Source organism: Brienomyrus brachyistius, chromosome 19 (assembly GCF_023856365.1).
Source record: "Brienomyrus brachyistius isolate T26 chromosome 19, BBRACH_0.4, whole genome shotgun sequence".
Classification (NCBI taxonomy): Eukaryota; Metazoa; Chordata; class Actinopteri; order Osteoglossiformes; family Mormyridae; genus Brienomyrus; species Brienomyrus brachyistius.
In genome coordinates this window covers 12,507,532-12,531,410 of record NC_064551.1, presented here as the reverse complement: position 1 = coordinate 12,531,410, position 23,879 = coordinate 12,507,532, and the positions used below count along the sequence as shown (strand labels likewise).

At 48.2% G+C, this 23,879-nt stretch overlaps 1 protein-coding gene across 1 annotated transcript; it reads right to left on the bottom strand.

Annotated features, from left to right (window-relative positions):
• Positions 1-4,913: 4,913 nt before the first annotated feature.
• On the bottom strand, positions 4,914-22,322 carry ddhd1b (DDHD domain containing 1b). Its single transcript, XM_048985833.1, has 13 exons — positions 20,989-22,322; positions 19,499-19,675; positions 14,411-14,539; positions 14,019-14,166; positions 13,347-13,456; positions 13,080-13,186; positions 10,961-11,217; positions 10,668-10,743; positions 10,122-10,271; positions 9,923-9,987; positions 9,205-9,377; positions 8,096-8,269; positions 4,914-7,902 (listed from the first exon to the last, which is right to left on the bottom strand). The coding sequence occupies exons 1-13, from the start codon at positions 21,779-21,781 to the stop codon at positions 7,718-7,720; spliced, it is 2,544 nt and encodes an 847-aa protein (XP_048841790.1). The 5' UTR covers positions 21,782-22,322; the 3' UTR covers positions 4,914-7,717.
• Between the last annotated feature and the right edge of the window lie 1,557 nt (positions 22,323-23,879).

Sequence of the window (23,879 nt, the reverse complement as noted above, 5' to 3'; positions counted from 1 at the left end):
GATGCACCCACAAGAGTGACAGGAAGGTACTGATTGGCTGATGCACCCACAAGAGTGACAGGAAGGCACTGATTGGCTGCCATTTACATTTATCAGATTCTGTGAGTCTATGAATATACTGACATGAAGTTTACATCCTTTAAGCATGAACAGGAGAAGATTTTACAGTGACAGCTGTATCCTCAGAGTAAGAAACCGGCATTTTGAGACCCAGAATGACAGGCTGCACAGGTCAGATCATGTGAAGACAGTGGCTTTCAAACGTTCTTTTTAAGGTTCACATAGTCAATACATAAACAGCTGAAAATAGTGGAATCCCCCATCCAGCCTCGTTCGTGCTTCATCTCATAGTACTCAGGCAGGGACACGGTCCACCGGGGGCAATCGATACAGTAAACAGGGGTAGAAAAATGACTGCGGAAGCTCTGGCACAGAGCACCAAGTGCATCATGGGAAGATACCTTACGGTGGCGTTTATTCTGGGCTGTTGGGACCCTGATCAGTTTTTCTATCCCAGCTGGGGAAATCTTCATCTTTTTGATCAATATTATTGTCAAGACTATTAGAGAAATATGGAGATAAGCTCCAGGTGTAAATAGTCCATTTTTCGCAGCCTTGGTGCCATCTTATTATCAAAGGCACCTCTTCAAGGCCACAAACAAAGAGAGTCTGATGAGCCCCAACACGTGGCCGGCCTCCACGAGAGTCGCATTCCTCTTAGCCCACCACACAACGCTGCCGGCAGCAAATGGCTGAGCAAAGCAGGACCCCCGACACGTGGCCGGCCTCCACGAGAGTCGCATTCCTCTTAGTCCACCACACAACGCTGCCGGCAGCAAATGGCTGAGCAAAGCAGGACCCCCAACACGTGGCCGGCCTCCATGAGAGTCGCATTCCTCTTAGCCCACCACACAACGCTGCAGGCAGCAAATGGCTGAGCAAAGCAGGACCCCCAACACGTGGCCGGCCTCCATGAGAGTCGCATTCCTCTTAGTCCACCACACAACGCTGTCGGCAGCAAATGGCTGAGCAAAGCAGGACCCCCAACACGTGAGCGGCCTCCACGAGAGTCGCATTCCTCTTAGTCCACCACACAACGCTGCCGGCAGCAAATGGCCGAGCAAAGCAGGACCCCCAACACGTGGCCGGCCTCCACGAGAGTCGCATTCCTCTTAGCCCACCACACAACGCTGCAGGCAGCAAATGGCTGAGCAAAGCAGGACCCCCAACACGTGGCCGGCCTCCACGAGAGTCGCATTCCTCTTAGCCCACCACACAACGCTGCAGGCAGCAAATGGCTGAGCAAAGCAGGACCCCCGACACGTGGCCGGCCTCCACGAGAGTCGCATTCCTCTTAGTCCACCACACAACGCTGCCGGCAGCAAATGGCTGAGCAAAGCAGGACCCCAACACGTGAGCGGCCTCCACGAGAGTCGCATTCCTCTTAGTCCACCACACAACGCTGCCGGCAGCAAATGGCCGAGCAAAGCCGCACAGCGTGACATATGGAACACATTTTCCAGGTATTTTAAAGAGGGTGATAAAACATGGACTTCAAATAGCAGGAGATATAGTGGATGTGTCAAGTTCATGGCCTAAAGACTCAAGGTCTACTCTGAGATGGACGCATGACTCAGAGTGTCAGACTTTACAAACATCTTTCATGTTCTGGTCTTCCTCAGGAGGTGAGGAATGTAACCTTCGTAAATGGGCGGGACTGGTGACCTACTTAAACTAAAGGAGAGACCCCAGATGTTTTGTAATAGAGGACCCCAGATGTTATTTGAAACAAGACTGTCTAATCCTAACCTCCTATCCAGTATGAAGGGGTTGGAGGCGGGGATTTGTCCGAGGTGAGGCGGGAGTGATGGTCTCCTTCCAGTATTTATACTACAGAGGTCACAGATGAAGCTGCAGACTGGAAACATCTGTGAAGGATATAAACTTGGACTGGAGAGATGGAAACAGATGAATCGCAAACTGGATAAAACCAGACATGGAAGCAGAAATTCCCACTGGACAGGAATGACTGGACACCCAAAAATGTTAAATGTCCAGATTAATTAACGAATAAACAAAAATAAAATAAGGAAATGAAGCTGATTAAATCTGCAGAAATCAAGAAAAAAAAATCATCACAGTGACTCGTAGATGGGCTCCTTGGAGATACCATCACCTCTACGATCTGCCAAAGTAAAACCTCAATCGCCCATCAACGCCACGTTCCCACGAGTGACGTTACCAGATGGCATTATTTTGTCAGACAGAATGGAGTTTCTTCACATGGGGACAGTGCATTCGTATCTATAGACAGCCACGAAAAACTGTAAGAGGGAGCAGTTCCCTGAGTTGGCTAGATTAAATCAACAGCCTGGAAGGCATGTAGAGAGAGCAAGGAGATTTGAAACCCAAGAACTTAACCCACTTCCCATTGGTTACTGAGCTAAACCTACAGGAAACAGCACCGAAAGTCAATCCCACCCACCCTGGGTTTCTAAGCCTTTCTTTCCTTATGAGAAAAGCCCCCTGCAAGGTGAAAACTGCACAGAAGGATAGGAGAGCAGACAAATCAAAATAGACATGTATAACCTCTGTAGAGGGATTTAACAGGTAACCAGTTAATCAGAGCAACATGAAGGGGTTTGTCTCTCTGTCAAAGCACAGACTTCTATGAGGGGGAGAGGTAAACCTGCTCTTTTGTGGACAGGTTTACAGCACAGGTGTCCGAGAGAAGAGGATACAGGGGCTTGTTTCGGTCCTAATCCATGTGGAAATAGCAAACGCATGCAAACAACATTATTCTGCTCATTCTTTGTATAATAAATGTACAGGAAATAAGACACAAAAGGGCAAACCGGAGTTTCTCTGCTGGGCTCATTTAACTACTAAACAAGGCAGAATATTCCCTCTTCTTTATAAACGTCGTTCCAACAAATGAAATGGCAGATTTCTCAGGTGGTAAACGGCCCTTTATTTAACTTATTTCACTCAACCCAAACAAAGTTGTCACACGCTAGAATCTGCTAAAACGTGGCAGAGCCAAAGTCACTTGCAAAGGGTAGCTTGTGAGGTCACCCCAGCCAAGCAGAGGCTTGTTTACACCCTGCTGTGTGTGTGTGTGTGTGTGTGTGTGTGTGTGTTTTGGGGGAGAAGAAGCTGACATGCCCCCCTAGCATGCATAGCCCAGCTTGAGAATGAATGAGCGCCCCCTGTAGGCCAAGCAGTGGAGGCGGAGATCTCTGCAGCACATCTGGTTTGCATCAAACTGGCTCTGCTGTGCTTCTGCTGAATCCCCTTAGCAGTTTCATCAGCTTTTACAGGCTTTTAATCAGCTGCAGTGCATTTGGGTGAAAAGGCCCTTTTCCGCTCCGGCAGAACCGCGGGAGCTGAGGAATCACCCGAGTCTGTCAACCTGATGACTTCACTTCGAGTCGAACTGATCCGGTTTCAGCGGGAAGGCTACAAGTGCCAGGGCGGATGATTCTCAAGCAAAAACGAAGGATTTTGGCATCCTCAAAAGCGTCTGCTGTGCAGCTGGCAGAAAGGCAGCCTGAGATGCAAACAAAATAACAGGGTAAATGCCAAATGCCGTCGTTTAATATACAGAAGGCTGTGGTCCAGCGTTGATGGCAAATACGGCAGAAAATTTCCCAGTGTCCTTTGCTTTTGCAGCATAGACATGGTACAGCTGACACTGAAAAGCGCTTGAAGATTCCTCACGGTCACTGGGTAACTGTCAAATGCCAGCGTGCATTTCAAAGATAAGATTAGACACTGGTACACTTCGTACTGGCAGATAATGTTCCTCTGGGTATTCCAGTGTCTCTAAATTGCCCATAGCATGCGAGGGTCCACCCTGTGATGGACTGGCATCCCATCCCAGGCGTCCCCAGCCTTGTGCCCCTTGCCTCCTGCGACAGTCTCCAGGCCGACTGAATACGCAGCTACAGAAGATGGAGAGATGGTAATGTAGATTTTATTTTGTGGAAAGATTACAGATAGACTGAGAAATGGAAAGGGGAAGGTTTGAAGTGGAAGATTAGGAATAAATAGCAAAATCATAGTTTAGGTGAATGCTGCCAATATGCTTTAATCTATTCTGAAAGACCACATATTCAGCTAATCCCCCATCCTCGACAGCCCCGCCCCACCCCAGAAAGCACAGGCCACAGCCCTAAACACACAGCCTGTCGCAAGGCCCCAGCAGAGAGCCTCACGCCATACTGAGAGATGATTAGGAGTCCCAGCACAAGGAGAATTTCTGCTCACAGGAACATCTGTGGTCGGAAAAACACCTAATCTAACAGGTTAGACCATTATTTTCAGTATCAGTTGCATGCAGCCAACGTGTTTATATGGAAAGTTACAAAAATGCTGCTTAATGGAAACCCGGCGACAGCAGTAAGTGAGGCGAAGCCTAATCTCAAACAGCTCCAGCAATACAAGCAATGCTTGGAAGGATATTCTGTGTATATCCTGTGATTTCCTCAGGGCATTGAACTTGTAGTGCTCACGCTAAACGAGCTATTATTAAATTGCGACCAAATGCTTTCTATGATTTACAGGCATTCAGTGAGTTTCCTCTCCATTGTGCCTAACTGACATCCGATTTCCCTAATTGGACCATTTTTACACATTATTACAAATCATTAATTTGTTGCCACGTCATCTAAAGGGTACAAGACTGACAATTATCAATGGAAATAAACAATTAGGATGCTATTTGATTAAGTGGTAATCTCTAGAAGAATTATTAAACACACTGCGTGGAAGAATGCTCCCTAGACAAAGGACACCCAATCATCATTTTGAGGATCGCAGTGTGATTCTGGGCTCAGAGCAGTCACCCGTCCGGCTACTGCAAGAATGGAAAACCAAAATAAACGAATAAATAAATGATCTCACACCCAAGCTTTACTTTAATGGATAAAATGGTTTATTAAAGTAGAGCACCACAGCACATGTCAGACAAGTTAACAGATTTTTGGTTAACAGAAAAGAAAACAAATATGTCCGTTAACAGTCGAAACACTAAATCTAAAGGAGATTTACTCTAACATCACTCAGATGGGAAAGAAGCTCTATGGGAAACTCGAGGAGTGACGAATGGCATTATAATCCAGTTAAACCTTCATGTTCAGTAACGGTGCCTGTGTCCTTCCATGCATAGCTGTGAGGTTATCCCTCAGACGCATGAGCCTATGCATCATTTGGTCAGCTAGGATTCCATATACAATAAATACGACATATTGCCTACATCCAAAATTGACAAATGTATACAAAACAAAAAGACGTAGTCGAAACAAAACAGTGTGACACCCTGAAAAAGGAAAAACCCAATTATAAGGTTTTATGGCACTTTTGAGCGAGCTAAATCCCATTTGTGCAATGTACTAAAGAAGCTAAATTGCCAATACAACTTACATAGTGTTAAGACTGAGAAATGTTAATGCTAGTAAATGAACACAGTGTCAGAATGCAGTAACCCAAGGCTGGCTGCTTGACAGGGTTTTACAGAATGGAGGCGTACAGAGTCTGCCCTCTAGTGGCCATTCAGGAAAAAAACTACTTAGAGTTTACGAATTACTGCGCCTGTCCCATTAACTACACGCTGGGAACCACATCATTCAGATTATCTCAGCCACACTACCTTAAGAATATGCTCTGGTGAATGTTCTAGGTAACAAATAAGAAAGATGTGAAATGTAGGGACAACTGTTTAAACCTGTACGTAAGCAATTTATTAATTTGTTAAAGATACAATCCTAGGAGAACCCCCCCCCCCTCAATAGACACAGAAGTAGCTCTCAGTAAAGGAGTGCTTGAGGTCAATAAGCCTGTCAGACACTCACGGCCCCAACAGTGTGAGTGAGGCTTGCCAGACCCCCTCCCCCCACCACCACCCCCCAACCGAGACATGGGCCATCGGAGAACAAGACGGCCGCAAAATAGGTTTCAAAACATTCCCTAAGGCATCTGTGCATGTTTGCTGGAAGCTAGGAGTTAAAGCTTATCCTGACATTGGGGGCTTTGCACTTTGCTGCAGCTAAAACGCAAGGACATTTGAAACCATTTGGTGGGGAACGAATAAGGACAAAGCAGACCGATGATTGACAAAAAGCAACTTACTAGAATAGGACAGAAATGTTACGAGGAAATCACGGCACAGCTCTACTCATCTCTGTCAGTCAGCTGTCGCAGTGTTGGTGAAGAAACTCACTAAGTAATCCATTACAGCAGAGGTGGAGAGTTCAGGTCCAGGAAGTACAAATCCAGACCAAGGTTTTGTTTCAACCAACCAGTTGAGTACTCTGTGAACGTGACTGTTTATATCAACTGCTTGGTTGAAACAAAACCTTGGTCTGGATTTGTACTTTCCGGTCAGAAATGGATTACTTTTGTGAGTATCTTCCCCAGCACTGTCAGCTATACGCATATTGGAGAAGTGCTCCACATGAACCTGCTGGATGAGTCCTCTGCACAAAGTCACGCGTCGATCCATGGGATGTGGCACTGGTCTAATGTGGTGCACTGTATGCCATTGTCACGGGATGTTAAGAGAGCTATTCACACTAACATTGGCTGCGGCTGCAAAGCTCGGAGGGAACAGTGACACCTGCTGGAAACAAAGACTATAACAATCCGGCAGTCATCACCTCCATATTGTCTAATGTGCTGCAATAAATATTAGTTTCTGCAAAATTTCAAAAATATATATCCACATTTTTTTTATCCCAATCCAATACATAGTAAGTATTACTATTCATTTTGCTTCAGCAAGAAATGGTTTAATGGATCTTTGTAAACTAGCCCGGTCTCTCGCGCTTTACGGATTCAGGCCCCTCCCACTTCGACTATTAACTCGCCAATGCAGCCGTTCCGCTCTGTAATATAAGGCGACCAATAAAATATTGGGAAAATGATTTGGCCACATGCTGGAATGGCATATTGCAAAGGTAACAACAGTGACTAAGGTAAATACACAGAATTAACAATGCGATGTAGAAGAAAACCTGCCACAACTGCTAGAGATATGAATGGGGAACATTGTAAACATTTACTCAGGATCCAGTAAACAAAAAAATAAAAAGGACTGTGCAAAAGTAAATTTTAAAAAGGATAAATTTAGAAAATCCTAACCGAATGAAAAAAACGGCAATAGTCGTCTTAATAACCCGGTAAAGCTATTTTTAAAAAATTATACCAAAGAAAAATGATGCAGAACCGCCATTAGTGGCAAAGAAAATCAATGTAACACAAGATATTTTCCTCTCCATGGCATAGGTATCTGCCTTTACTGTTTCACCTTACTCAGCAATCATTCTGCACCGCATACCAGTCAGTAAAAAATGACTATGGGCAACAGAGATCGAACAGGAAGTCAGAACTCGGGGTCGTACCTGACAAGGCCGGGGCCTGGAGACCCGCGCGCGACCGCAGATCCGTGGGAGGAGGGCTGCGCGTGACAGACAGACACCTCTCCGCAACCTAGACACCCCAGGATGGTCCCGGCGGTCAGCACGAGTCGAGACTGTGGGGTCTGCTCGATGGCACAGGATAATCCTTCACTGCAAGCGTGTATCAGTACTCACACCATACACTCTTGTTTGTGCAATTCCAGAGAGTGGGACGTGTGTGTGCGCATGCGTGCGCGTGTGTATGTGCGTGTGTTCATGTATGTTTGGAGGGGCGTGGCGGCTACACTGCATGCTACATGTCACACAGACACGGGGCTCTGTGCGCTGATCTCAGCCAGCTCCTCTTGCTGATACATGAACGTCAACAGGAACAGGGCCACGTCGTGCGAGCACCAATAGCCCGTGTGCGACGTCACCGCTGACCAATAGCGGCTCTCCACAAGGCCCTCACGCAGCTCGAAGTCGATGCGGCGCTCCAGCTCCACTGTAGGATGGAGACAGAGCTCTGATGTGGGGAGAAAACACCTAGGAACTCCGTTTAGGACACTAAAATATCAGCATTTGTCACTGGAAAGAAACACCCCCCAGACTACCACAAATACCAGCCCTCTTACGACACCGCCACGGGCTAACAGGTGCAGGGAACGGTAAGACACATGGTGCACAGCCATACTCACATGACGTGTCCATGACGGTGGAGGTGGAGGTAGACGGCGACATAGAGCCAGATCCTTCTGCTGGCTGACCCTCGCCTTCGGGGGCCATGCCCTCAGCACCAGACGCTTGGCTGGAAGAGCGTGAGAAGCGCGAGAAGAGGATGCCGCCGATGCCCTTGCCAATGCTGGCCGCGCCTGTGGGGGTAACGCCAGGGCGTTAGGGTCTGGGGGCCGACCTCGGGACCCAGGGCCTGCTCATGCCGTCGCCGGTGTCGCCTCAAGAAGACAGTTCACTCGCAGAAAATAAAAGCACCCTCACAACTTCCAAGCACTGAAACGGCTCATACGCAATAAGACAAGCAGTTTTACACAGGAAACCGTGCTGTTGATCGTGATCGACACTCTGTGATCTCAGGCATGGAATCCTATCCGATGTGAAGCTTTTCAGAGAAGCGTATGGCTCGGCGGGTTAGGACTCCCAAGCTCGGAAGGTCGCTGGTTCAAATCCCATGATTGGCAGGGTGATTTTACTGTTGTACCCTTGCTCCAAGGACACTGACTGACCCTCCCCTCTGAAGTTCATATGTATGTCACCAATCACCCGTTAAATAAATACAAGTAAAGCTTCTCACTAGGGATGAAGCTGATTATAGTTATCAGTCAGACACAGCAGACATCTCAGTACTGTAGCATCGCTGGCAGCTGGAAATGATCTGTACTTTGATCAGACATACAGAAATAGGCACAGCTCCTGTATTTGCTGATCTCAGGGCGGCTGTGGACTAGAAATGTTATCAGTAGGTCAAGGTGAGCGGGATAGCAGAGGCAGGAGGAGTTTTCATTGATCCCCCCGGAATATGCTGGCCAAAATTACTGATCTGGGGTCAGTGTAATCAAGTGGACTAGCATTCTGTGATAACAAAAGGCTGATGTTTGGAAGAAGGTCACCATCGCCATAATTTCACTCTTATACACTAAATCATGTCACAAGCGCTTCAGGGTCATTATAACCAAAAGGTCCCTTGATCATGTACACAATACCGCCTTTTCATCCACGCGCAAATTAACTCGATTTCCAGGGACTGCGCCAGGAATGGAATGGCAGTGTCAGCGAGCCTGACAGCTCGTACCCAGGATGCTGGCCTTGCCCAGGTTGGTGATGGACTCCCCGTAGTGCCGGCGGGTCATCACGGGAGACGTGCTGGGGCTGGGATTGCTCTCCGTGTCTGACGTGGCCTCCTTCGCTGGGTTTATCAGGGTTGGCCGGATCTGGTCGTACGGCGCGGGGCTGGTGGTGTTATACCTTCAATTTAAAGGGCTTGTCAGCACGCACTTCATAATCTATATCAAGCACTATATTAAAACACCCTAAAATGGACAACTGTCTTCTTTCCATACATTCCCACTTACGGCATTACATATTCCCCGCCAAACTGCATAAGTCACGTAAACAGTGACAGCAAACCAAATGCTGGCATCAGAGACTGTACTACCATCTTGGAAGCATCATCGCCATTTGTTCACAGTCAAACCCATAAAATGGAGCCCAGAGTGCAGTCGACAGCCCTCCCTCCCCCATTGAAACTCCCTACTCTTATGCCAGTTACAGTGCCAGATAATTAGCAAACATTAAGTGTCGAAGTTAAATGAGAATTCCAACACGGGTAACCGTATGAGGAACGCACCAGGGAAATTATCCAGCTTCTCATACTGAACGTAAAAGCAGTTTTACAAAACCTGCTCACTGGCAGAACAGGGTTTGTGTCTCGGCTCCTCAGTGAGGGTGGTCATGTGACCACAGTCATGTGGGAGGCCTGTGTTGACACAGGCAGCTGGCTGGGTACTTGCCAGTGTATTTGGACAGGTGCAATGTTGCTGTAATGCTTCAGGATGAGGGGCTCCAGCCTGTAGGCCTAACAGACAGAGGAGGCAGAGTCAGGGCTGGGCGATGACTCAAGCAGGCAGGCAGGCACAGAGAGGCGGACAGGCGGACTGACAGACGGGCGGACAGGTGGGTGGATGGACGGACGGAATAAGACAAGCTCACCACTGGGTCCGTGGGGTGGAAGATGTTGAATAGGCGCTGGCAGATGGATTTGGGCAGGATGTGATCCTGCGTGCCATTGTTTCCTGGCCGGATGCCTCTCAGTGCCAGGAACACGGCAAGGGGAGAACCCATGCAGAAGAAGTTCTCCACCTAAATCCCCAGCCAGGACAAGTAAAGAAAGCGAGAGCACAGGAGTATCCCAGAAGGGGGAGGAGGCAAAAAGTGCTGTACAATCAAAATAACATAAACCCACGTACTGTATAAACAACAGACACGAAACAGCTGCTATACAGAGTTAATGCCAAGGAATTAGTGTGTTTCAAGACGGGCTTTAAAAGACAATGTTGGAGTCAGACAAATATGCAGAGGCAGCTCATTCCGCAGTTTTGAAGGTATAACCGCACACGTGCCCTTGATGGGACATGTGGTCCTAAAAGGTCAGCGAGATAAGTTGGGGCGAGGCCATTTAGTGATTTATATACAGACAGTGTTGAAGAAAGCTCTGGGAAATGTCAGTTTTTGACTAACGCAGTTAGACAAACTCACCTTGAATTTCAAGGCTGGGGAAGCTAGAGTGGTAGAGGGGTGCATACTATCGAGCTGATCTTCTAATTCTCGTAACCTTTGGGGGGGGGGAAAAAACTGATGAAAATGGGGGCAGCTTGCAGGTAAAGGAGACCATGGGGGACGGGCAAAGAGAAATGAAGTTACTGTACATTTACACTGCCGGTCCCTGGGCACTGAATACAGGATGAAGGGCACATCACCAGCAGTCGGGAAATCCCAGTGCCCGTATTCTCTGCATTCTAAAATGTGTGACATGACATGGGGTTCCGTACCGCAGACGCGTCAGGTACAGCTGCTCCAGGAGGTTGCGCTCCTTGAAGCCGGCCTTGCTGGCGTCTGTCTCCACGGCTTCCAGCGCCTCCTGCAGGTAGAAGCGCATGGGGTCCCACCCCATCATGATGTCGAAGGTGATGACGCAGCCCAAGGAGTGGGACACGATGGAGACCTTCCCCTTCTCTTCAAACTCTGGGTTCCGTGAGCAGAAGAGTGTGTACAGTCTGTTCAGCTCCTGGGTCAGACCCTTGGTGATCTACAGGTGGGGGTGAAATGGTAAATAACCAGTATGAGCATGTGCTGATCACAAACACACACACGCACCCTAACATCACTTTAAGCATGTATGGCTTTACAGAAAACACATCAGCTAGGGACTGTAAACACTGTCAGGAGGTCAAGGTGTGTCAGGAGGTAGTTCAGGAGTTAAGGACAAACTTTTAACCCAAATGCTGCTGCTTCAAGACTGCTCTGTAGCACTCTTCCAAAGGTGCTTAATCATCTCCAATACCCAGCTGAGTCAATGAATTAAACTATTGTTAACTAACCAAAATTGGAAAAACTGAAATAACGCAGTGAATATGGTCCATGCGTCTGAAAGCACATGTATCTACATCACAAAAAGCTCCACAAAAGGTGGTTGTACATCCCGTTTGACGTTCCGGCAGTAAGGAACATTTCAGCACACGTAAACAGGCAGCACAGTAGGTTATGAAGGGCTGAGGTTTGGGCTTTATATCGACAGCCTTGAGGAGCACTTTAATCAAGCATGTTTAAATAAATCCGACAGACAGACGGACAGGACAGGACAGAGAGACCATGGGCAGGATGCCAGTCCATCACAGGGCACACACACTACAGGCAAATCAATTCACCTAACAGTATGTTTGTAAACTGTGGGATGTAACTTAAGGAACATGAGACAAGAATTCGAACCTCCAACCTTGGACATGTGAAACTACTTACAGAGCCAAAGTGCCTCCCCTAACAGTAACGACAAAGTAATCTTCTTCATCGTCATCCTCATCCTCCACAGCAACAGAGAGATATTTTTAAGCCATTAATGGTTATAAACACACAAAGTCTGAGGAGTGGGATGCTGGTTTGAAATGAAGTGGTTCTCTAAGCACTCTTTCAGCCTGCTATTTCAGCTCTTTGTGCAGAGCTAGGTCACGACAGTGACTGCTCCGCTTGTCTCCGCGGGCCGAAACAAGTCAGGTGCTCAGAGCTGGCGCTTGGGGGTAGTAACATGAATGCCAGGCAAAGCTAACAGCTCCTATAGCTCAACAAGTAGCACACTGTGCTAACAACACAAAGGTCATGGGTTGAAATCCCAAGGAGCTGACATAAATTATAACCCTTTCCTCTACTGCTCCTTGCTTTGGATAAAAGAATAAGATGAATGGGGATATGTAAAACCCTCCTGGCATCCTGTCCATGGTCTCTCTGTCTCTCTCTGTCTGGGGTATGTAAAACCCTCGGGGTGTGGGCCAGACCAGTGCACAGAACTACAGCCTGCATGCTGAATGGTGATCCCAAGCGGCCCTTCAGAGAAACTGCTTCAAGATGCAGGAAAGCTTCCGGTAACAGAATACACACAGCAGCTATGGGGAAGTTGCATAAATCACCCCAAACTCAACACAGACTCCTGTTTCGTTCTCCCCAGAATACCTGTTTTCACCCATCTATCTTTTGCTCCACCTTGGCATAAACATTCGCATGATCTGACTGAGAAACTCCATTGTGTGACAGGGTGCAAGCACTTCCTAACCTATTTTTAGGATTAAATCCAAAATGCAGCCTTCTCTAACACATGCTATATTAAAATCAATCCACTTTTTTTTGTTCCTGAAAGCGGCCCCTTGGGGGCAGCTTCTGCAATTGGGAAACAGCTTTAATCCGACACCCTAACAGATTAGTCTGGAATAATAAGGGCAGATTAATCTCTTGCCGATTTCCCGCCTCCATGTGCAATGTGACAGCAGTGTGTGCGACTGATAGGCTGCTGCTCACCCAATGAGGACGGATTCTTCTTGATTGACATGCACAGCTTATGCCTGGGATTAGGAATCACATGAAAGTGACAGCAGCAGATATGAAAGAGCATGTGGTCCTCACCTCGTCTCTGTACAGAGGGCTGGTGTAGTACATGATGTCCATGGCACTGCTGTTCAGCATATCCCTCAGCCCACGCACCTTGTCCGGAGTTATGGAGTCCACGGTGTCTGGAAAGGCGACAACAAGCTCTTATGCATGTCTGTTTACACCACACGAATGAAAACTGCGGGCAGTGGCCAGACCGTCCTGCACACTGTCAGAGGCAATGTGAACATTGTCTGAGCGGTAAACACGATCTACCGGTTCCACAGAGCTGCACCAGCATACCTCCATCCAAGGACAGCTTGGACCTCCACTCCACAGGAAGGAACTCCACGTGCTCAGAGGACCGCTCAGAAAAGTGCTTTTCCTCCATCTTCCTGGCTGCATCCCTCATCCTGAGTGCGGACGTGACCGCACACACGCACACGCACGCACACACACACGCACGCACGCACGCACGCACGCACGCACGCACACACACTTTGATGATTAATCATGCAGCGATAGGGTCCACCCAGCAGATCACATCACATTCCAGCTTACACACATTACCAAGTTGTTCGCCCATTCATTACCATCTGACTAAAAATGTGAATTTATTTAATCCACCTAACCACTAATCCAGGTCTAAGTGGTGGTGTGGGAGTTCGAGCGGATCCCAGGTTGCATAGAACAGATCCCAGGTAGCATAGAACAAATCCCCCTGCAGGGGATGCCAGCTCATCGAAAGGTAATGTGTAATATATTATATTATGACACACACACAAAGTACATATGCTTATATATAGCAAAAATCGTATTGTGCATATTTGTGTGTCCAGAAGGGCACTGCCAATTCTGATTTACCACTGAGACTGTATCCATTACTCATGTGACTCACAGCCGTGAACGATCCCATGACACGGCCGGCCCAGTGTGACAGGACCCGGGTGGGCGGAGTCAGACATGCCAACTCACATGCCGGTGTTTTTAATGATGCGTAACTGGTCCATCTTCTGGCCGATGCCGTGGACGACAAAGACAAGGTGCGTGGTCTGGGGCGGCCTGTCCTCCAAGGACGACTCTTCCACATAACCCCGGTGGAGGCGTGTCCCACTGCTGGACACTGTGTGTGCAGAGACCGACGTGTGAGGCGGGAGACAGGACAAAATTGCTAGGGACACTAACTCAGTGACACACATGGAACAGGAGTTGAGGTAGGAAAGAATGGGGCAAACGAAGTGAAGGAGTCAGAGGGGCTGGCCTAAATAAGGGGCGGGGCACTCCCAACAGGGGGCGGGGCACTCCCAACAGGGGGCGGGGCTAACAAGCAAGGTAATCAAGCGAGCCTAGGTGAGAGATAAACAGACCTTTGGAGAAGCCTAGCTTCTGCGTGACGGTGCGAGCGATCTTGGAGGTGGTGGCGTCACTGTACAAGTAGACCTCCTCCACGCTGTGCCAGTCGACGTGGGAACGGCTCAGCTTGAGGCTGTGGATTGCTGTACATGGGGGAGGGGGTTGGGGGTGGAGGGGACGCGTTAGGGGATGACTGACCCTGACCCGTAAAGACACATGTCGATAACACTGAAAAGCCTGCTGAGTTCACGCTGAGCCATACCCTTCCTGTCAATCCACAAATACTCTCTGCAGGTTTTTATTATTCACCAACCATTTTTAACACAGATCAGAGTGTCACATGAAGCAGAACCTCGACAGAGCCCATCGCTCCAAGGCGAGCGAGAGTGATGATCTTACGTACAGCATCGTCTCCCTAATATCCATTAACTCCTGCCCAAATACGCAGAGGAGTGTAATGGCTGCGGCCTCGTCTCTATGATAGAATGAGGACACGCTCGTGAAGTTAGACCCCAGCCCAAAGCTTACTGCTGTAGAGAGCTTTGCTCTGAAAGGCCTACCATTAATTAACAGGGGGGCACAGTGGGCAGCATAGGGAATAAAAATACCTTTGGCTGGCTAATGGCCAGCAGGAACAACCGCAGCACTATTACAGCACATTAAATCTAGTACAAAATGAGAGATACAATCATAAGTGTGACTTCAGTACTGCTACAAGAAAGAAAAATATTTCATGATATGGTGGATATAATACTGAGGATTTCTGGAGAATTAAAGCAATACAAATAAGCAATGTTTGATGTTCAAATTATGGCATAATATTTGACTCTACCAGCTATCAAAGAAGCTCGTTCCACTCTGGACGTTGATTTAAAAAAAACCTACTTTACTGACAATAGATCGCAGGACAGGATTTTGGGATCCAGAAAAGACACAAAGCTTTTAATCTGTTAGGTTAATAGTCCATCAGTCTCCACAAGTTCTGCACAAATCAGGCTGCCACCTGAGATTATGAGACGGTTCATTTGGTGGGAGAGGAAACTAGGAGGAGAGGATGCCGGGGAAAGCGGAAGCTAACCGAGAGGCTGGGAAATATACAGCACAAGTGTCATGATTTTTCATCCCTGTCTGAAAATGACTGTACTTATTGTCATCCAGGAACAATTACTGGCATGCTCAGCTTGTGAATAATGCATCCAGGAAGCATTAATAGTTGATAAATACTGTCAACAGACAGCTTTAGAGTTTTGGCGCCACTTTGTTTGACACGGAGACGGCAGGCTTCCCAGCGAGGGAAGCCAGGTTGAATTGCAGAGCCGAGAGCTGACATTTGTAACTGCGTGTCAGTCACAAATGGAGATTCTCATTCATCACGCCTCGCTCTATGGGCCACAAAGCACCAGAAAGCCTACGTGTCGTGGTCCCTCTCATTTATGATGGATGTGTCCCTCATCAGGGAAATTCATGCAGCATCGAAATTCATTCTAGTTTGTTTTCGCTATTGAGCGTAAGGTTCGTTCTCTCATTATGGAGTGATGCGAGATAAAGGAGAGATTTTACTCTGTGCTCTAAGGAGCAGATTTCTCACATGGGTACAGAGCTGGGGGGAAGGGGCAGGGAATGACAGGGGTTGGAGTGCCAGGCCCGCACAACCGTCCTCTGTGCATGCAGCTCTTGTGAAACTGCATCATCAGAGAGGCTAAAGTGGGCCAGATTAGTGTGACAAATCAAGAGCTTAAGTGCTCGGCAAGAGCTGAAGGACTGTGGAGGCCACCAGGACGGGGGTGTGGGGCACCTGCATGACACCCTCCGTGCGTGCCGACTCCGATGTCCCAGCACAGCTGAAGCCGGCTAACTACCCCACTACAGTCACATGGACTTCCTCCAGCACAGCCAATCCGGGGTCTCCGCAGGGAGGATGGGGACAGCCAGGCCAGGCAGCTCGACAGGGACACACCGAAGAGGGTGGGGTAGAGTAGGAGGGTGCTATCTACGGCCTGACCAGAGGGGGCAGCATGCCTGGGACCAGAGGCGGGAGGGGAGGTTACATCTAGTAGGACTGGAATATGAATGTCAGGATACAGTACCTTGGCAGAGCCTTCGGCAGACGCCGGCGGCGCTAGTGATTGGCTGATACCTCCTCCGTTTGAACAGAAAGGGGAGGTAGAAGGGAAGCAGCGAGGAGAAGGCTGGCAGAGACCAGGAGAGAGTGAATGTCATGTTGAACACGCGCCACGCCCCACCACAGGCCGCTGCCAGCATGCTGCTTGACGGCACGCATGGAGGATGCCCATCTCAACAGTCAGCGGCCGAGGATCCCAATAACCGCTACTCTCAACTCCAAAGATCTTCCCACGTCAGCGTGTGCCACATTGCGACCCCGCGGTATTGGACTGGTGGATCACCCACGTCGGGCAGGGTTCTCCCTTACGCAGCAGCGTGACAGCCAATTACAGTCACATCCATCTCAGCAATAATAGGAACCAACAGAGTGTGCGGGGTGCCCCCAGAAAGCTGGGATGGTGGGAGACACCTCAAAGCAGGCGGCTTGCAGGTAGCCCCCCGCAAATGCACTCAAAGCGTAATTACAAGTGGATGTGGCCTCAATCTAAACGCAAAACGCTAATTACAGAGGAATAAGGTCACTTACATGCTAAAGACAACAATAATTACCGAGAAATAAGGTCGCGCTCATGCTAACTAAAACTCTAATTACAAAGGAATAAGGTCACTAGTGCTGAATGCAACTCTAATTACAAAGATGAGGTGTATCTCACACTGGATACATCTGTAATTACAGAGGCGATGAAGGCCCGCTCCCGCCGAGCTCTATCGTAGCTGCAGACGGCTGAGCTCTTCCCTGTATTACATTACCAGGTCTGTCAGAAAAACACTACACGCACACCACGTAATAGGGCAGTGCGTATCAGCTTACGCACACGTGCTTCTCTGCTAATGGTTCACTCTGCCCAGTTACATGCGTGCCAGGTGTGGCATGACATGTCAGCTCGTTCTCCCCCAGCTTTTTTGATATGATGTGTGGGGGGGGGGGGGCGGGCTCCTGACTGTTCCAGAACAGTAATGCCAGCAGAAACAAAAACGAAACACAGAAATGGGAGTTCATGTTTCTCACAATGCGACAGGACTGTGAATGCGCCTATTAGGGCAGATCTGGAAACTTCCGTTTACTGCCAACAGTTGGCCAAACACCCCCCCCCAACACTGTATTGACTTTTAAAGAACATATAAAGCAGAAACAGACACAAAGACCAACTGTTTCACCCACATTTCCCTCTCAGATAAAAAGCACCTCACACACCAATGTGTACTACAAACCATGTCCCATTTGTGACTTTTACCACGAGTGCATATTTATGTAAATAAGTGCATAAGTGACGCCCACAACCCTGGGCTCAGCTCTGCACCACAATGCAGCCTCGTGCTAGAAGCACTGTCACATCATGCATTAATAAATCAGCAAATCGGAAATCAGCTTTTTTTTCCCTAGAGCCTCCGCAGACTCCCTTTCAAAGCAGTATTCTGCTCCAGAAAGGGGGGGGGAAAACTGAAGTATTCAGAAGAAACCCCATGAAGACATGGGGAGAACTGCACACACAGAGCTGGGGTGGAGACTCAAACCCTGGTCCCAGAGGTGTGAAGCAACACTGCTAACCACAGCGTCACCATGCCACCCGTGCTTAGGGTCAGCGGCTAAACTTGTGATGCTGTCTAAGCAGGACAGACTGTCAGAGCCTGGGAGTCTAGCCCATACAGAGTCCTTGAACGTGATCTCACTTCTATGATTCAGACCTTCCATGTTTAAATCCTATGACGGCACTGGTGAGGCAGGGCAGCTGGGAGCTGCTGTCTAATGTTTCAGGTTTTTAGCATCACGCCGCATAGCAACACCGGAGCTTGGCATCGGGCTCCGCAGAGGAAATGGGAGTCCCGCTCACAGCGCGTGGGAAGGAAATTCACACCCAAGCGTGATGTATCAGTCTGCCACGCCGGCGCCAACGGCAGTGGCTGTGATAGGGGCAACCCTCGGCCAAACCGGAGATCACAACCCCCCAACCACTCCAGCTCCTCATCCAAAACATAGCGTGTGCTACACAGGTCTCTGAGCACCTTAGAGGTGCACATGTACATTCCCCAAATCAGAAAGTACAAATCCAGACCAAGGTTTCTTTTCAACCAACGAGCTGGGATTAAAATTCAGTGGCAGAGTACTCGGCTGGCTTGGTTGAAACTAAATCTTGGTCTGGATTTTTACTTTGTGGACCTGAACTTTTCATTTCTGCCTTTAATGGATTACTTTTGTGAGTAACTTCCCCAACACTGTCCCTGACTACTAGTGTTCAGTAAATAATGATAACAATGTGCAGAGGTGAACCACAGGGTTGAGGGTTCAATTCCTACCCCCCGCTCCCTGCGTTGAATAGGTTCCCACAGGTCTTTCACATTATGTAACTGTGTATGCATGTGCTCTGTGACGATGGGGATTCCCCCGCCTTGTGCTGCCCCCTACAGCCCTGAACTGGATACGCGATTGAAAGGCGGACATTGCGGAAGGACAGTGAAATTAAACCTGCTTTGTCTATTTTTTTATAGATCAAGAGCCTAAAAGTAGGCTTCAGGCATCCCATCGAAACCGCTCTTCCTTCTCGTTCCCGCTTCCACTATCTTCCCTTCCCCTGTGCTGTGTGTGAACATGAACACCCACTGTTGCTGACTGTCCGGAATAATGTTGGGTGGTCACTTTGTGTCCCCCGTATTCAGATCAGAAACAGCATATAGTTTCTGTTTTAAGCGCACACACAGAAAGGACAACTAGCAGACTATGGGGAGAAATTTGCTGAATTTGACAAAGTAAAATCACATACTCTACCTTTAAGAGAGACAAAATCTCATTATAAGAATGACCAATGCAATGACAATCTGGACAGTCCCAGCTCCATGATGGGGCAACAGTCCATTTCTATTCATTAGCAACATTCCAGGACGGCCCAGGTGCACCTCGACCTCGATCATGTGACACAGGCCCATGTGACCACTCTCTCCATTTCCTCTTTTCTCCCTCAGGTCCCCAGCATGCTTCTCACCATCCTTGCTGTCCACCGTCGTAGAGACAGTGTCAGTGTCGAAGGCATCTTGCATCTGCTGTCCACGGAAGCGTGCCAAGTGCTCCAGTTCGATGAGGTCGCTCTCCTCCTCCTCCAGGGGTAGCCACGTGCCATCGGTGAACCACTGTCCCCTCATCACCGGGATGCGGTCCTGTTCTGCACGGTCACACCACACAAAGTGTTCAACAGGCAGTGAAAACATTTCATGCTGATTTAATTAGAACTAAACCAAACTGTCATATTAACTGTATAAAATATAGAATTGTTAAGGATCAACAACTCGATTTCTGTATGATCAGAACTTCAATTTTCAAAAAAAAAAAAAAAAAAAGTTAGCATAATCCTGGCAAAGATGATAAAGTCCTTTGGACTACATGACGTCCCTCGCCATGGTAACGGTAATCCTTTTAAGTTCCCTTTCGTTAATCGCATGATTAAATGTGACTGAAACGCAGACAGAGAAATAGACTGTCGCAGAATAACTCTGGGAGCGGATAAAGTAATAAGATCAATCTTGTATATTCCGTTTTCCAATCTGTTTTGTCCTGCAACACCAAGATTCCGGTAGCAACAATAAGGACTTAAAAGTGTATCATCACATCCTATAGTGTGTGTGTGTGTGAGTGAGTGAGTGAGGGGGGGGGTTTTAAAAAAAAAAAAAAAAAAAAAAAAAAAAAAAAAAAGATGTATGGGTAATTTGGCGCTTCGATTCACTTGCTGCAGAACTCTTCCAGCGCCGATAGCAGCAAACACTGCACGCACCTCACTCACGGTGAAATTCATAGGATCTGATTATGCTATTATGTCCCGAATGGGGAGCAGTGATCAAGGTCAGGAAGCAGCACGTCGCCCGCAAGACCGTTTGGCCGTCGGTATCGGTTTACAAACCCTCCGATAGCATCAGCGGGCGCAATTTAAAGGGCTGTTCCGTTTACCTACCGCAGTTTTCATTCATGCGTAACGATTACAGCGTTACACATGTAATCCTGTGTAGTCGGCCAAACGACCGGCAAAACAAAATACCAAATTATGCTGGGGGAGGGAAGCGCCACCTACGAATATTCTAGTTATCTGAATGGCATCCATGCATTTACATACAAACTGCATGGGGGAAAGGCATTTAAAGGCACCGCGCCATAATAAAACAAAAAGATTACGAAAGCTGCTGCTAGATAAATGTAATGCAAACACCGATTATGTTTGCGTCTAGGATGAAAGTTATAATTTTATAAAATGACGCCGTGGTCCCTACACTTTGTAGTTAAGAGAACCAAGGAGTTGCAGACACTGCTAGTTACTTATTCTCTAAGTTATACAATTTTTAACAGCTAGTCAATGTTCTGGCCGAATGAGTAAAGCGACTGATCGATTACCCCGAAATCGCCGAGCTTGTAATATTTCATGAATCGCAAAATAGTCACCTGAGAAAGGGGAGGGGGCGGGTGTTGATATAATATAGAATGGCTTACGGTTCCAGTAGACGGGGTAGCACTCCCGGTCTTTGACGTCGACCTCGTAAAGCCCTCCCCGGACACACACCGGGTCCACATCGATGCCGGCTGCCCCGTCCGCTGAATCGCATCTCTCCACGGCCCTCCGGCCATCAAGCCCCCTGATGATGCCCGACTCCGCCGGCCTCGTCAACGCTTCATTGACCCCCTCCGAAGGCGCGGCCGCTGCCTCTTTTCGCGGATTCTCCTCATCCTCCGCATCCGCTGGGCACGGCCCTTGGCTGGACCTGCCCGGGTTCAGCTCGCAGAATTTGCGGTACATGAGCTCGATCTTCAGCGAGTCGTACCCGACGAACGGTTTCCAGGTTCGGCGGTCCTCCTTGTAGAACCAGCGGACCTCTTCCGCTCCCAGCTCGCTGACCACTTCGTACCGGTGCCGGCAGCTGGTCGAGCGGTTTCTCTTCCTCGGGGCGACGTTGCCGTCGCTTTCGCTGTAGTCCCGGTCGCCGGCGCGCCCCAGGCAGGCAGCGTCCGGCCCGAGGTGAGCGTGACAGCCGGGATAATCCTCCCCCACTAGGCCCAGGACCATGCCGTCCTGTTCTGCCCCGTGGCGGTCGTGCAGCAGCGGCAGGTGTCTGTCCAGCACGGGCTGCGGCGCTCTCACGCCGCGGTGCACTGCCTCGCCCACGGGCTCTTCGAAGCAGCATTCGAAGGCGTCGCTGCCCATGTCCCAGCCGCTGTTGGTGTCCGAAGCATCCTCCGGGCTCCGCGTCGGACTGAATTCGGGAGCCCTGTCCCTGTAACCGCTCATCGTTACCCGCACAGCCGCCGACTGTATCGCACGGACACGGTGGTTAGTTAACGGTTAACTACCCGTAACGCTGCCGCAAGCCCCATTCCTAGCGTCCGCGTACCACCATCAATGCCGCCGAGCAGCGCCGCTCTCCGCCCCCCCCCTAGAGGCACGTATAGCTCTCCGCGCCGCTCGCCGAACCGCTCGCTCTCCTCCTGGCTGTCACTCGCCGGCAGGAGCCCCGTTTCCGCCGGCCGTGGAGGATGAGGGGACGGACGGACGGCCGGCCGAGAGTCGCTCCGAAGTGAAGCTCCGCCGCTCGTGGCGCTTCCGCGTTTGGTCACGTGGTTCTGAGTCGGCAGGAATGAACGGAAGCGTCACGGGAGAAATACCTGCCTCTGAAAAGCAGCTAAACTGCGGAGGCATGCAGATATAAACATCACATGCTCCCGTTTCAACGATCTACTCGATCAGTGCAAAGCCATGATTTAAAATGATGTGCTACCAAATTACAATTCCACTGCTAGCAATTACTGTCAAGTGCAACTTCAGAAGAGGTATGCAGACCAAAAGGGAGACTAGTCCGTCTCCGGTTTTAAATTTAGACCAAGGCAGCTTTAGTTTCAGTGCCGGCCTTTTTCTCTGTATTTGACAAATGCAAATTACCCACATTCACTCCAACTGCTTCACTTTGCAAAAGGGCTACTTCGTTTCCCTTAAAGACACAGCTATCCAAGCTGCCTGTCCGAGTATTGTACTCAAAGTAATGGATATTTCTCTCATATTCGTATTATCTGTAGTAACACACACACGTATGTATGTATGTATAATAATGACCCTTAAGCCATTGACCTTGGACATCCTACTTTTTCCTTCATTATAGCCACGCTAGTCTTCACACTGATCTTTACAATCTTACATCGTTAATAGCTTATGCTTATCTGTGATGTTGCTATTGCTTCAAATCTAGTTGTTGATCCCAAATAGGATATAAAGCGATTTTAACAACCCAGTCGAAAAGAGCAGGTTTTAAAATGGACTGATTTGCAACAACTCCTACTTATACATTAGTCGTATAGGTTGATTACAAATATAAAATAACTCATTCTGAGCATTTTGAGACTTTGCAGTTAGTTATCAGCCACCGTTTGCTGCGCTGTATATCCTGGCAGGTGCTGCGATCCAGCCACGGCGCCCCCTACTGGCTGTAACGCTGCGGTTTAAAATCTGTTCAGCAAGCGCAGGGTGTGTGAATGAGGGAAAAACTAGGAAAGCCCTAGCACAAATAATCTTTATTTTATATATATATATATAGCATCATTTATTATTTGCAACCTGTTTCTTTTTACTATGATGTGAAATCTAACTGTGTTGGTATATATCCTACGTGTAACGCATGTTCAGTGAGGTAGATTTCTACTCCAATTTGTATTAGAAGTCTTAAGCAAATAAAGTTTAGTTCTTCTGGTAAGTTCTGATTATTTATTCTGATTATTTATCTGTTTGTCTAATAGTTTTCAGTCTCTTTCCTTTATTGCGATATTTCTATTAAATATAGGCTCGCCCGTTTCTAGGCCTCAGCTCATAAGGCTAGCTGTATGAACCAAGCACCAGGAAACGTTGCTGCTCACAAAGACGAAACAATAACCATTCGCCTTGGATTCCCACTAAAGTAAAGAGAAGGAATATTATTTTAAGGATTTATAAGATATTACGATTTAACAGACGGGCGGCCGATGAAGAGGACGCTTCTCCTTCTGTACTGCGGGCTTAAGTCCTCTACATCAGCCGCTAAGGTCAAATTTGTATTACATATATGTAGAAAGACAGTAAAGCAATTAAAATGCTATTCTACCCTCAAAATAAGGTGCCGATTATTTACTTATGGTCACAACTCATTAAAATAGGATGCTTACATGAAAGTCAACACTTGGTCGGTGTTTCAGCACCACGCCAGGCAAACACTCGAAGGCGCTGGACTGGCGTCATGGTGAACGTGCTCCCTGCTGTAGATAGTAAGTGGATACTGTAAGCTGATAGATGGAAACAGTGTTTAATAAATATATTAATAAAGTCCTTAGTACTTCCAAAGATAATATCAAATTCTAAACACTTA